Source organism: Aulonocara stuartgranti (genome assembly GCF_965226115.1).
Source record: "Aulonocara stuartgranti genome assembly, chromosome: 4".
In the NCBI taxonomy this organism is placed as follows: domain Eukaryota; kingdom Metazoa; phylum Chordata; class Actinopteri; order Cichliformes; family Cichlidae; genus Aulonocara; species Aulonocara stuartgranti.
In genome coordinates, this window is record NC_138942.1 from 21,913,326 (window position 1) to 21,927,379 (window position 14,054).

Consider the following 14,054-nt stretch of genomic DNA (forward strand, 5'->3'; position numbering starts at 1 on the left):
GATTTTCATTACATGGTGCAGCCTTTAGAGAAACAGAACAGACTCAAATAATCTAGAATGTATAGATAGATAGTAGTTTAAGGTGCACATGTTTTGCAAAGGGAGTTATTCAAATAACTTTTTTTTTTTCTTCACAAAAGTGGCAGATGCTGTGGATTTAATTAATTTAATTAATAATAAAATTCCTTATTTGGTAGAGATGAGGCAGAACCAGAGGCAATGTTTTTTTTAATTTCACAAACAGTGACAAACACAGTACAGTCTGACAGAAAGGTGGGGTTGGGATGGGGAGGGGTTCAGGGAAACAGTAAATACAGAGGATTTCTGAAACACGCTGTGGACAGAAATTTGAGCTGACATGGTAATGGCATTTTTACCCAACTCTGTGCACAAGAGTGCCCAACCTTATCAAATAACATCCAGCATCTATAGCAAACCTAAATGATAAGATAAAACGAGCACAGGTGTACAGTACTGCTGTATGGAAGACATTCTCGAAGTATTAGGGTGTGCGCACACAACAGTAAAACATCTTCATAAGCACAAGAGCAAATAATTGTGCATTGGCTTCTAAAGTATATTTCCCTGAGCAAAAGGCTCAAACAGCATAGAAAATAAAGTCATTTTCACTCAACCTTCACTCTGAAGTTTTCCCAGAGGCCATAATCACTTGGAGACTAACATCAGAACTGTGCTGCTGTGTCGCAAATCATCTTAAAAATTAGAAGGCAAAACAAATGCACAAACAGGGGACACCTTACAAAGATGTCAGTATGTTGCAAAACTGTCTATCCAAGTCAAGGCTTCAATACAAGCCATCTAAAGCACAAATTATCTGTACTTTTAATTACACAGAGAACAATATTCACCTTCATCAAAGGCATTCAACCAAACCATCGCAGCTCCCTGCATCAGTTGCCAATAGTGTGGTGCACACCTCCCTTTAGCTATGTCATATGTAGTGCATTGTCACAATCAGGTAATAGTTAACAGCATTTCAGTCGATTAATAAAGCGAGAATATGATAAAGGCTCATTTCGCCCACAGCAGCTTGCAGCGGTGGTATGAAGCCATTCGCTCTTAACTTCCTGCTGAGAGTGCAATACAACAAAAGTGAGTGACATTTTAACCTGTGGTGACGACATTCAAAAACATTTTCATTTCCCCAAATATTTCCACAGAAGATGCAAAGAAAAGCTGCATAAAAATGATCATTTGAGAACTACAGTTTGTATACTTGTTCTTACTCATTAGATGAAACATGCCTCGTTCAGTGCAAAGAAATCAGTGCCTGAGCAGCCCTGATCACAAGACCTGGCAAGGTGTTGGTTAGTAAAGCCAACAAATTCTTGCCAGCTCTTCTCCTTTGCAGATTAAGCTCAGTCACTAGATAGGAGGTACTGTTAGAGTATGACAAAATAATACCAATGCAAAGCATCTTTTGTTCAAGTGAAATGAATGAGAGCAGCGAGACGTGCCTTAAAAAACTGAAACAGGTCTTGTTTTTTATAATATCCACGACACGCCCGAAAACGTATCAGTTTTTAACAAGTGAAATATTTTTTAATAACTTCTGGTAAGAAGATAAATAACTTTGGGCAATTTATAGAATCGCTTCAAATGACTTACATTGCTTTTTTTTTTTAACATGTATAACACAGGAAATTATGACTTGCTCTCTATCACTGACAACCTCTGATGCCACTAGTCATCCACAGTGATGTTGCGGAACAAGTAAGCCATGGACTCGCCATTGTGGATCCTGCGGATAGCCTCAGCTAATATCATGCTGACATCCACAGTTTTGATCTTTGGACACTGCAGCTTCTGTACTTCATGGGGAACTGTGTTGGTCACCACAACCTGAGGACCCACAGTAAACACAGACATTTTATACTATGAATATATTATTTGTAATATTAGTTTGACATATAAGTAACAGAGCTGCTTTAAAATGACTTGAAACGCAAGTATCCAAACATGGGCATGCACTTGAAAAAAAAAAAAGAAAAAAAAAAGAAGAAAGGGGGGTGTGTGTGTAAGTTTTACTTTAAAAAAGGGACAAGTCGGTAAAGACATAAACTGGATCCAAAACATAATTAAACACTTAAGCAATACTGCCATTGACTCAGGTCTGTTACTTAGATCTCAGTTTTGTGAAAGACAGATGTCCCGAGTTCAAAAAGAGGACAAAATACTTGTACAATGAATAGAAGATCACAGGTATAGTGTTTCCTAGTTGGCATCCCTGACTTTTCTTTCTTTCTTCTTCGTGCAATCAATCAGAAAAGTGCAAGAGGCACAGGATCAATATTCTGATTCTGTTGTTTGAATAACTTATTTCTATAATTCTTAATAAATGAGCACTGCAGCAGTTTAGGAGACAGCCCCACACTGAGTTTGCCACCTTCACACTCTGCAAACTTTTAAGATAACATTTGTTTGTTTGTTTCCCCAATAGTATTAATATCAAAGTAAAGCAAAAACTTGAATCTTGACTCTGTAGGATAATTTAGTGGCTCTGTTATGCTGACAGAGACATGGCTTGGACCCACTTGTCTCTTTTTCTACCCTGATAAGAATGGTTGTTTTTTCATCCATATGATACGAGGAGTAACTGAACAATTTGACAAGTATGAAAATGATGTGAATAAGCAGCTGTGGTTTTCACACTTACCAGACATCGACCCAGATGAACACAATTCAGATTTTGACTAATGTGTTAGACAGCACTGGAATTATTGAAGCTTTTCTGGTAGTACTACAACACTTTGCTACAGGGTGGCTATAGTAGAGTAGCTAGAGCAAGTCATTAGAGGGTTGGTGACTCCAGTCTGCACACCAAAGCATTAATGGGAAAGATACTGAAGCCTGAGATGCATTCATTGGGGTGCAACTGTGTATGAATATTAAATATAAAGTATGAATAAGTGCATGAGGCATGTATGTTTTAAGGGCTTAGGGTAGAAAAGCACCAACTACCAGTCCTTTCACCAGTATGTGGATCAAGATTAAAGAGACTAATAGATCAATTAATAATTAATAGATCTCAGATCTCACTTGTTTGTTTTTAATAAGTCATAAATGTAGAGTAAACTGCAACTATTGTTTTCTAGATAGTTCAGAGGAAGTGAAAATGAAAACTTCTATTCAGCAGATCATGAAACTCCTTACACAGTACAGGGAAAAAATGCCCACTACGAGGAAGCATCTCGTTTTACACTCTGTTTACAATGAACAAATGATAGCCCGTAAAAAAAAAAGAAAAGAAAAAAAAGACCTTTTACCACTTCTCCTTTAGCTTGTGTGACAGTTTCGTTCAAATACATGAATAACCAGTTCTCGCGTGGGTGGGGGGGATCAGTCCTCACCTCATCAATGGCTGATTCCTCTATGAGACGTGGCGCGTCAGCAGAAAGTAAACCATGTGTGGCCATAATATAAATTTTATAGGCTCCTCTCTCTTTCAGGATCTCGGCAGCAGCGACAAAGTCTCCTACATCATCTATGATGTCATCCTGTCAGAAAAAAAAAAATAATACAATCTGTAGTTAAAACTGCATCTCCCTTTTTCTTTGTGTTTTTTTTCCTATGATTATTGGTGATATACTTGCGGCACTGCTCACAAGCAGTGTAATGATATACAAAATATACAAAAACACTGTCAACAAGAAAAGATTAGGAAGTGTCAAAACTCTCACATTGCTCATTGTTCAGAAAGATAACTGGATCATATTTACCATTAGAATTAACTTCCTGCTTTTTGACTATACACAAAGAACAAATATTGATCAAAAAAAAAAAAAAAAAAAAAAAAAAGAAAAAAAGAAGAAGTTAAAACTTTGTTCCCGTTTTAAAAACAAAGAAGGGATAGCGTCTGTATCATAAGCGCTGGGTACCAAATGATTCAGGAGAAAGACCAAAAGATCCATTATACCCCTACTAATCACACTCAAAGACTGAATTTGATCATCTTGTTGGATATTTTACTTGATTCTAGGGCTGTTCATATAACGATATATATCAGATGACGATATAAAAACATCTAGTTTCATTTTACACTATCGTTTGTTTCGTGGTGTCGCAAAATAAACTGTTTACAGTAATATTTTTTCATCGTTTTGATGGTCACTGTAGTGGCTATATTAATTTCTTAAAGTTCTCTCTTTCTCTTATATTTAATATAACCACACTACGGACGGACAAGCGACTGTTTTTGTGCGTTGTCATTAGCAACAACGACGGTAAAACCATCGCGTGTCCGCTTGTTTATTTTCCATATAAACCTTTCACAATAAAGCTCAAGATCCTGTTGAGGCTTTTCAAAATAAACTGAATCACCTGAAAGAGTATGCAGTGTTTACAGATGGGAAGCAAAAAAAAAAAAAAAAAAAAAAAAAAAGAGTCGCCAGGTGCTAAAAAAATAAATAAACCTTAGACTCAAACGTTAGAACAGGCTTTTCCCCGCCCGCAGCACGCTGTGTAATACATACTCTGAAGGATTAACACACATCATCACCATGGACTTGCATCAGAAGGAGATCCAGGGCTTCTTCAGCTTTCCCGTGGACAACTTGCGTGCCTCCCCTTTTTTGATTCAGTACATTCAAGAAGAGGTAATGATCCCTGTCAGATCTCTGCTATGTGTATTCTAGTGACCTGTGGATCACTCAGTCCGTTACAACTTATGTCTAAAAATGTATAGTTTCATACATCGGTTAAAACACTCGACTCCAGGTACACGACGCCCAGCTGGAAACACTTCACATGTTTCAAATGTTGCATTTTTGTTATTTATATCGTTATCGGGACAATAGATGTCTTATATCCGGATATGAGATTTTGGTCATATCGCACAGCCCTACTTGATTCTATCATTATTATTATTAGAAGATTTTTTTTTTTTTTTTAATGTCAGTTTTCCCATTTTTTGGCTTGGATTAGATCTTTTCACATCCTTTAAAACAGAATTTGATAACTTACAACGAATAAGGAAAAATAAAAAACAAAAATATGTAGCAGAAGATGAAGAGCATACGTAACCAAGTAAAGTAAGGACAGTGCAAAACCAGAATTGCAAAAACACTTGGTGCAGAATGCACTGGATAAATAGACACACCTAAAGGAAGTGACTGGCAGACAGTAAGCATATCACACTTCAAAAAGAACTAGCCAATCATTTTAAAGAAAGCTGTAGTGTTGCATTGGTAGATTTTATCAAGAAAGAGGGCTGAATCATCAGCTAAAGTTAGCCACGGAAGCTAATGGAAATGATAACTAAGGAAGGAGAAGCAGAAATGACCTACCACGATGATGGCAATCCTTCCTCCCACATCCCCAACCACAGTAATGGGAGGTTTCTCTTTGGCCATCATTACTGGAAATGAAAAGAGCAGTTTGCCCATGAGAGCACTTCCAGGAAGTTATGCGTACAGTTTCTCACTTAATCAAAAATAAATCTCAGTAGATTGGGTAAAATGGGTTGAGAAAATTGTTTTTCGATTTAAGCTCATTTTCACTCCAAATCATTGTTTTTTCCATTGCATGCTGTGAATGATTCGTAGAAATGCTGCATTCAATTTAAATTTCAAATGCACTTGATTACACTTTCCCTCCATTCTACCCCTCCTACCCCTAAAAGATTAAACTCAAATGGCAAACATAGTACAAAACATGCCATGCAAAGATCAAATGGCCTAAGGGTTTTCTGCCCAGAATACCCAATCAGAAGACAATGTATACAACCGCCTTGACACACATGTTAGGTTGCCAGGCTGTGGCAGGCATGTGGCAGCACTCTGTATATGAATCAAATAAGCACCACACAGTCTTATTTCACATGGGTCAACAGTGGCAAGCACCGATGAGGGTTTCTTCATCCACACTTGCCAGTGTTCTGGGATCAGTCTTCAGTGGAACATCAGTGCTGCTACTTTTACATGCACGCCATAATTTTCCACCCTTTAAAAAAAAACTTACAGTGACTTGGATATAATTTATTTCTATTAAGAAAAGCTCTGATTATCATCAATACTGTCACTGCATCAGTGCTGACGTCCACTATAACACTTCTGGTCTCACATGATATATCACATATCGCTATGTGTTAATAAAACATGAAAGTGCTTCATCTTGTGGCAGATCTTATCATGTCTCTAATTCTCAACTGATGCATTAAAAATTATCCTCAGATAAGGATTGATGCAGTGTACTTAAAGTGGAGAACCATCAGTAACACTCTGACATGTAACCCAAATCAAAAACAGCTGTTTTCTGATTACAGGTATGCATGTAAATGCAGTCATTTAGAGGGTTTTGAGGAAACAATCAACTGATAAACAATCAGCCAGCCAAGCCAATTGTGCAGGAAAAGTATAAAGCAGCAGAGAAAGGTGGAGGCATGCCTTGCAGAACATTTTGCTGAATACCGTGAGTCCCACAGCATCAGAAAACCTGGGAGTGTCACATTCAGTCTTTTATTGCTATCAACCAAAAACAGCAAGAGCCATGTTGTTAGCGGTACACACACTTAAAATACATTGTCTCGACAGTTTGTTGATGTGCTACAACATTGTCCTGAAAAATGTCTGCTCAGAGGTTTCTGAAATTAATTTCAGATGTCTAAAACGTATTGATACTTTGAGTTATCTGTAGAAAATGTTAAATCAACAGGTTGGCATGCCCAACCTGTCCAAACGGCCTAACAGAGTTAAAGCTTTGCATCACATTAAATATGCCACCCATCAGATCAGCCAGTAACCCATATACAGGAAGTCTGGACCGGTTCTTAGTGTAAAGGGTCAGTGGCTCTGAGCCTATGGGTATTACATAGTTTTGGAAATGATTTGAGCGAAAGGAGATGGGGTACATCCTGGTTTGTGCTTTGCCCTTGCTAAACTGCTTCAATAAAATATCCTGAATTCAGAAGTCTAAATTTCAGACATTTCTGTTTTAACTCTTTACGTAATCTTGTGAATAAGCAATAAATCTTTTAATACTTCTTACATGTTACCCTCAGGCCTTAAAATTAACAGATCCCTGGGACCTATATTCTTTTCCTGGCCACCAACGTACAACCTAGCAAAATTACCAAGAGCAAGCATCACAAGAGGAGAGCTGCCATTAACCAGTGTGGCTGACAAATGGTACTTAACCTACAAGGCTACTCAGCCAAGCAGGATAGACACTGGGAGCACCACCAGCTCAAGAACCAAGGTCTGCATTATCTGTTGGGAGCATTGCTTGGAATCAAAAACATGGTCCCTTTAAAAGAAAAGCTGGTCCAGACCTGTAGGAGTAACTGACCGATCCAACACTATTCAATAATAAAATAGGTTATCTGATCCAGCATATTAAAACTGCTACGATTATGCTATATGCTATAATTCACTAACCGTCCCATTCACAACATCTTTTGTTCCCGTCGCTGGATGTTAGATTTCAAATGCATGCGTTACTGTTTTATGACATGCAGTTATGACCAAATGTTAATCAGGTTTTTAAGGGCGGGTTTTTTATGGGTGCACAATGTGTTGATTGGCAAGATGAGTCCAGATGTTCAACTACAAAATAAAAACAGAAAGAATGTTTGGTATGGTTCTGGTTTGATTTATGGATTTGGAGTTTAAAAAACAAAGTAAAATAAAAATCAGAACACAACAAAAAAAAAAAAAAAAAAGAGGGTTTTGACCATCTTGTAGAACTAGCTGTCTGGAGTCACAGAAATGTGGCATAATGCAAACAGTATATCGAAACTGAAATTAACTGGTCTTTTAATTCGTTTGAGCACTAATCATCCACTTTGTTTTTACAGACCTGAATCCAGACTGTATTTTCACAAGATGCAACACAAACCCTTTGTTTATACATGCAAATTGAGGAACCATTTGAAGAGGAATCATTTCATAGTCAGATGTAAATTAATTTTACGGTCGTACTTGGAAGTTCTATGCCAGGGAACGGAGCTTGTTGTTTGCCTGCTATTGTCAACAAATAAACACCACGTTAAACACAAATGCACAAATATTTGACACGACACAACACATGACGCCAGGACTTGAAAAATCCTCTGCTCGGCCTGACGGGAATTTAAAAAGCGACACAACAAATCAGACTGATTCTAATAAGAAAAATTAAGGATGAAGCCATTTGTGAGTTGCAGTTCCAAAAGAGGATTTTTTAAGTCAAGGTTAAAAGCACAACGCTGTTGGTTTTTTGTTGGTTTTTTTAAACAAAATAATCAACTAAATATTGGACACAAATTTGGAGTCATTTGCCAACGACACACTTATTTGACATTACTTCAGATTCAGAGTTAGCACTATAAAAGCTTCACCCAGTCACATGTATTCGCACCAAAAAAAAAAAAAAAAACAGAAAGAAAAAAAAAAAGATAAAATTAACGTGGCAAGAAACAAGCAGAAGACTGCGCTTTTATGATTACATTGTAGTTTACACTTTGTAAGTTAGGAACTGCAGCTTGCCGATGCAGCATGAGTCAAAGTAGCTCATCTGTAGAAACGAAATCATGCACTAACAAAAAATAAATAAAAAACAAAAATCAGTTACTTGCAGTATGGCTGATGGTATGAGTGAGAAACGGCAGAATCGTCAGCTCAAAACAGGTTAGCATGAGTAAGAGCTGTATTTTGTCTGTTTTCCCCACAGAAGACATTTTAAACTGCTACAGTAGCTAAAACACAGGTGAACTCTACCATGACTGCATCCCACTGACTTTGATGCTGTTGCGCATGTTAGCTAATTGTCATAGCTTCCTGTGACGCTTAAGCCATCATTAATAAACTCATCAATCCACCTGTGCTTTTTCTGCTTCTAAATGTCTGCTGTGAAAAGGTCTGTTAAATTATAAATACAATGAAGTGCTAACATTAAAAATTCAGACAACTGAAGAGTTAAACTAGGAGAAAATTCTCAAAGAAACAATAAATAATGCAAATCATCAGTGCTGGTAATATCTATGGAGCACTTAAGCTACAAGAAAAATTATAAAAATTAAACATAAATGCTTTTCATATGGGTTTTCTTACAAGGAAGCTCCAGGCCTGTGTGTCCTGTTGTGTTGCGTACACATGGTGGGGAGTGTCTTCCATCAGCCATGTCAGACTCTGAACACTGAGCCTCGCCGTGGATCACAGCCAGACCGAGACGCAGTCTTTCTGCATAGGACTGAGCCCTAAAAATAGTAATAATAATAATAATTAACAATTAGTCAATAACAACATTATTATTATTACCAGTAACAACATGTATATATATGCACGTTAGTTATACATATGTATCTAAATATGCATGCATAGAATAGGACAGAAATTATTTTTGCAATATATATCTGATGTAAAGATTATCAGAAATTATCAGTGGTGTATTGCATCAGTTACCTTTTAGCTGCAGCAGGGGACTTTGCCACAATGATGGCATTTCTGTAATCAGGGATCTGGCAATAAAGAGTGAAAACAGTTTTGTTAGACTTATTGATGGAGTTCTGGACTGAGTGATCCACAGGTCACTAGAATACACACAGCAGAGATCTGACAGGGATCATTACCTCTTCTTGAATGTACTGAATCAAAAAAGGGGAGGCACGCAAGTTGTCCACAGGAAAGCTGAAGAAGCCCTGGATCTCCTTCTGATGCAAGTCCATGGTGATGATGTGTGTTAATCCTTCAGAGTAAAAGACATCAAATAATCAAACTCAAATAAAGATTCTTTGAACAAATCACAGATTGAGGTTTTCTTTTTTGCTATTCTTACCTGCTTTGGCTAACATGGAAGCTAACAACTTGCACACTATTGAGCCCCTTTTTCTCATCTTGCACTGCTTGCTGTAGGGGAAGTAAGGAATAACTCCAATGATGTTCTTTGCACAAGAGGTCTTGAGGGCATAAGCCATGACAAGCAGCTCCATGATGGCTGTGTTCACATCCCTGATTGTAAAAAAAAAAAAAAAAAAAATCAGATGACTCTGTTTGGTGATAATCTAATAACCTTTTTAAATGTTTGGCACATCCTACTATACTCACCGTGGGATGGTCTGGATAATGAAGATGGTCTGTCCACGAACAGATTCTTTTACATCCACTCGAGTCTCTGAACAGAGAACATACTTCACCAATACTTTTTAATACACATTTGTTGTTTATTTGAGCAACAGAACACGGGATGTTGTACATTTACGTCTCATGACCTAAAAACTGATGAAATCTTGTAGCTCTATTACATGAACAATGTGCTATTTTTGATGGATTCCATTAATTTCTGCAACAGTCGTGTCGTATTAATATCCATGCCCTACTCCACAGCAATCCTGTGCCAACAACTTTTAATGCAACTATCAGGAAAGCTCTGCTTTCCCTAATGAAACAGACAGTGGTACAGATACTGATAATCTGAGCTAAAATGTCCTAGATCAATTTCTTCATTGACCATTCATACTACACCAAAACTAGTAAATAATTGATAAACACATCAATAACATAAAAGTTCCTGATTTTCCACTATCTACTATAGAAATGTGATTCAATGGGACTACTGCAGGAATAAAATAGGAAGTTTTCTGTTAATTAGCAAAGGCTTTCTATTTTATAACAACAGGACAGCCTGTTCGTGAATAACCAGAACTCTTCCTGTAATTTTACACATTATATTCTAACAATTTAACTGTACACGACAAACAGTCGTGCTGACAGATTTCTTTCGTTACAACAGCAGCATTTCTTTATCTTATAGAAAAATGAACCATGTTATTGAAACTACATGTATTGATCTTATATTAAGATATGTCAGGTATTATATAAGCTTAAACTTCTTTACACTGACAGTAAGCAGTTTTGCTTGTTCAGATTCAAGGTCAAACTGGGCTGTAGTGTCCCATGATATAAAATGAGTTTGGCATCCCTGATCTAGAGGATACTTCTATTTATATAGCACCAAATCACAACAACAGTTGCCTTGGGGTGCTTTATCTTGTAAGATAAAGACCCTACAATAATATAAAGGAAAGTCCAACAATCAGATGAGCCCCTAGGAGCAAGCACTTGGCGACAGTGATCATTGGGAGTGAGGTATTAAAATAAGAGGGGAAAAGTCATGGACAAGCTGTTTATAAAGTCACTTCTGGTGAGAAATCAGCTTATCAAGCAGAACAAATTGAAATACCAAGTCTGAACTGAACTTACACCTGTCCCTGAAAATTGCACTTACATTATACATTTAATAAAAGGAAAAATTCAAATACCAATCTGAAACTGACCATTTCGAAACAACAAATAGTGATTAAAAATATCAACTACAGTAACTTTAGCACACAATCTCTAACTACCCTCACCTACTTGTGTATCAGATCACAAGCCTACATTTCAGATAAAACCTGACCAGAAACATTTGGAATAAAATTGCATATAAAGCCATAACACCCTGCTCACCTCTGTTAGACTCCTGGAAGACCACAGACTTCCCCAGCTCCACACCCAGACGCCTGTGAAACATGAGCACAACATGGCAACCTAATGGTCATCTGCCAGCTGCAGAGTTTCAACACACAATATCAGGCTTTCACCACACGACTAATTCATTCATCCACGCATTACAGACCACACTCACTATGCATGGTAAAGTGTCAGCAGTGAAGTTTTTCCACAATTATCACCGACCAACAACCTAAAGAAGCACTATTAGTGGCATTAAATATTAACTAGCAGTCAGTCTTAACACTAACGGTTCAAAGCATTACTTACTCTGTTATTTTCTTGGCTAATTCTGTGCATGCTGCAGAGGAGTTTGCAGAAAATACTCGATAAGCACTTTTAGCGACATTCATTCTGGTGTTTAACTTGACAGGCACTGTCAACAGCTCAACCTTATTCCTTCTAACCACTTAGTTTCTTGTCCTTTTTTCTCTGACGTAGTCGTTAGCTTGCTCGCTCGCTAGCTGGCTCAAATTAGCCTGCTAGGGGAGCGGATGTACCCAGAATGACCGTCAGAGTGCGGCACAAAGTTAGCTAAAATATAGCAGTAAAATAAGCATTGCTTATTTTGGTTTGTCAAATTATTGTCGCAGTTTTCGCCGGAAGTCTACTGACACCTGCCTCTCTCTCAGGTAGCAATGTAGCTTATAATGTTAACTACGGAATCCCCGTCGGGTCAGTCTTAACCGCGGATCAAAAAACATAAGTTCAGTTGTACTGAATGTCAGACGGCGGTTTTCTTTAGGGATACTAATAATCTGGTAATAATTTGGTTAACCAAGAGATTACATTTATTAAGCAATAGTTTAATAACACACTGAAAAATATTCTGTTAAAAAAGTAATTTATTCAGAGCCAAAATATAGTTGAGCAAAATGTGAACATAGTCAAGTGACTAGATGAACTCGTCATTTCATATTATTGCATATTGTCTATGTAAGATTATATTTTTCAGTTTTTTTAAACACTTAACTGTTTTGGCAGGCCAAGTAGGTTAAAGCTTTAAAAAAAATTAATTACGGAGTTCAATTATTTACTGTACTACGGTCAAAGTAGCATAAAATATGTGTACTCCAGCAAATTTACAAACTTTCTAATTGAAATAATAATAATTCATATTATTTTATATTCATATACTACAGGTTTTTAAATTTTGGTTAATATATGATATATGAAATATGTTGTTGTCATAGATTAATCATAGTGCGATTGTCAGTCACTTAAGATGAGATGACCATAGTTTACTGCCCAAACTAAGATAGCGAACTGTGTGAAAGAAAGCAAAAAGAAAATAAAGACACTATAAAGCGTTATTACCACAACTGTCCAGTAGATGCCACTAACACTGTACTGACTGCAGTTACAGCAGTTATTCTTTTGGATGATAATATTATTGTTTTTCTTAAGAGGGTTAAAGGTTTGTGAAAAAGGGTCTGAATTTACTGTGGGTGTGAAAACCACTAGAGATTCAAGGAGTCATGAAGTGTTTACAGAGGTATGTGGATTTGTCTACATAAACCTGTAAAAATAAAGTTTTTTGATCCCAAAGTTTATCCACAATTATACTCTGACCAGGGGCCACAGGTCACAGCATGCACATGAACAACATACCATCCTTTAATTATGTGGCTTCTTGTACACCTTACAACCATGACGGGATGCAATATCTTGTAAACCACTGGTTTAATGTGATGCTTATAATTACTGTTATAACTTGTAAGACAGTGGTGGCAAGGCAGCCATGGTGGTGCTGATCTTTGGACAATGTAAAGGAGCAAATGTAAAGCCCTGACTGTACGCTTACACGAGGTTGACGAGTAGCCTACACGGTTAGGATCGTGCGCATAGTCATTATCTTGACGAGCCAGCTTGAAGGTCACATGCCTGCATTATAATGAGCTTCACACATGAACTGATGGTGCATGTGTCACGGCCTGGGCTCTATAGCTCCTCTTCATACCCCCCCCCCCCCGGCTCCAATCAGCATGCACACCTGTGGCTCATCATCTCATCGCCGGAAGCATCACTCTGCAGTCTCTCTGACAAACCATTCTGCTTGAAGCACTTACCCATCACCTTGTTGTCTACCTGCCCAGCTCAGGCCACTTGCTCTGATTGCCTTCAGTTCCATTCTGTTGCCTGCCCAGCTCACTGCGTGTCAAGTTGTGTCCTGTGTGCTCTGCTTTTGATCACGAAACCCAGATCTCATTGTAATGTTTCTCACTGCACACCTTAGGAGCAATAATTCCCCGTCTCCCGTGTTACACTATCCCCCTGTTCATTTCCCCTGTTTAATTGGCACTGCTTCTGCAGACGGGGTAAGGGAAAGCTATTTGAATGGTTGGTTATGATACATCTACCTTAAGTCTACTTTTTTTTTCACCAACTTGAATGGCATACTATCAACTCTGTCAATGTTTAACGCAGAGTTGTACATTGTACCTCCCCTTGTAAGACAGTTGATATTACCTAAGTCACAGTGTCTGGTCTTGTGTTTGCTCTCCTCCCATATTTACCTCCCAGATTCCAGGCTACCTGGGTCCTGGTTGGCCAATTCATTATAAAACAGCA

At 37.7% G+C, this 14,054-nt stretch overlaps 1 protein-coding gene across 2 annotated transcripts; it reads right to left on the minus strand.

The window, feature by feature from the left end:
• Positions 1-211: 211 nt before the first annotated feature.
• On the minus strand, positions 212-12,181 carry prpsap2 (phosphoribosyl pyrophosphate synthetase-associated protein 2). 2 transcript variants are annotated; one of them, XM_082531954.1, is made up of 11 exons: positions 11,754-12,181; positions 11,442-11,494; positions 10,041-10,107; positions 9,772-9,944; positions 9,566-9,681; positions 9,399-9,454; positions 9,048-9,193; positions 7,938-7,979; positions 5,307-5,377; positions 3,372-3,518; positions 212-1,863 (listed from the first exon to the last, which is right to left on the minus strand). In XM_082531954.1, the coding sequence occupies exons 1-11, from the start codon at positions 11,834-11,836 to the stop codon at positions 1,705-1,707; spliced, it is 1,113 nt and encodes a 370-aa protein (XP_082388080.1). In that variant the 5' UTR covers positions 11,837-12,181; the 3' UTR covers positions 212-1,704. The 2 variants fall into 2 exon arrangements, with proteins under 2 accessions (XP_082388080.1, XP_082388081.1); XM_082531955.1 differs by lacking the exon at positions 7,938-7,979.
• Between the last annotated feature and the right edge of the window lie 1,873 nt (positions 12,182-14,054).

What these genes read in the sequence shown, in the direction of transcription:
- prpsap2 (XM_082531954.1), bottom strand. Translation starts at nt 11,836, where the DNA reads ATGAATGTCGCTAAAAGTGCTTATCGAGTATTTTCTGCAAACTCCTCT. An exon ending in TTCCATGTTAGCCAAAGCAG is followed by an intron (nt 9,682 to 9,771) that starts GTAAGAATAGCA and finishes TTTACTCTGAAG; the next exon opens with GATTAACACACATCATCACC. An exon ending in CCCTGGCATAGAACTTCCAA is followed by an intron (nt 5,378 to 7,937) that starts GTACGACCGTAA and finishes TTTCATTTCCAG; the next exon opens with TAATGATGGCCAAAGAGAAA.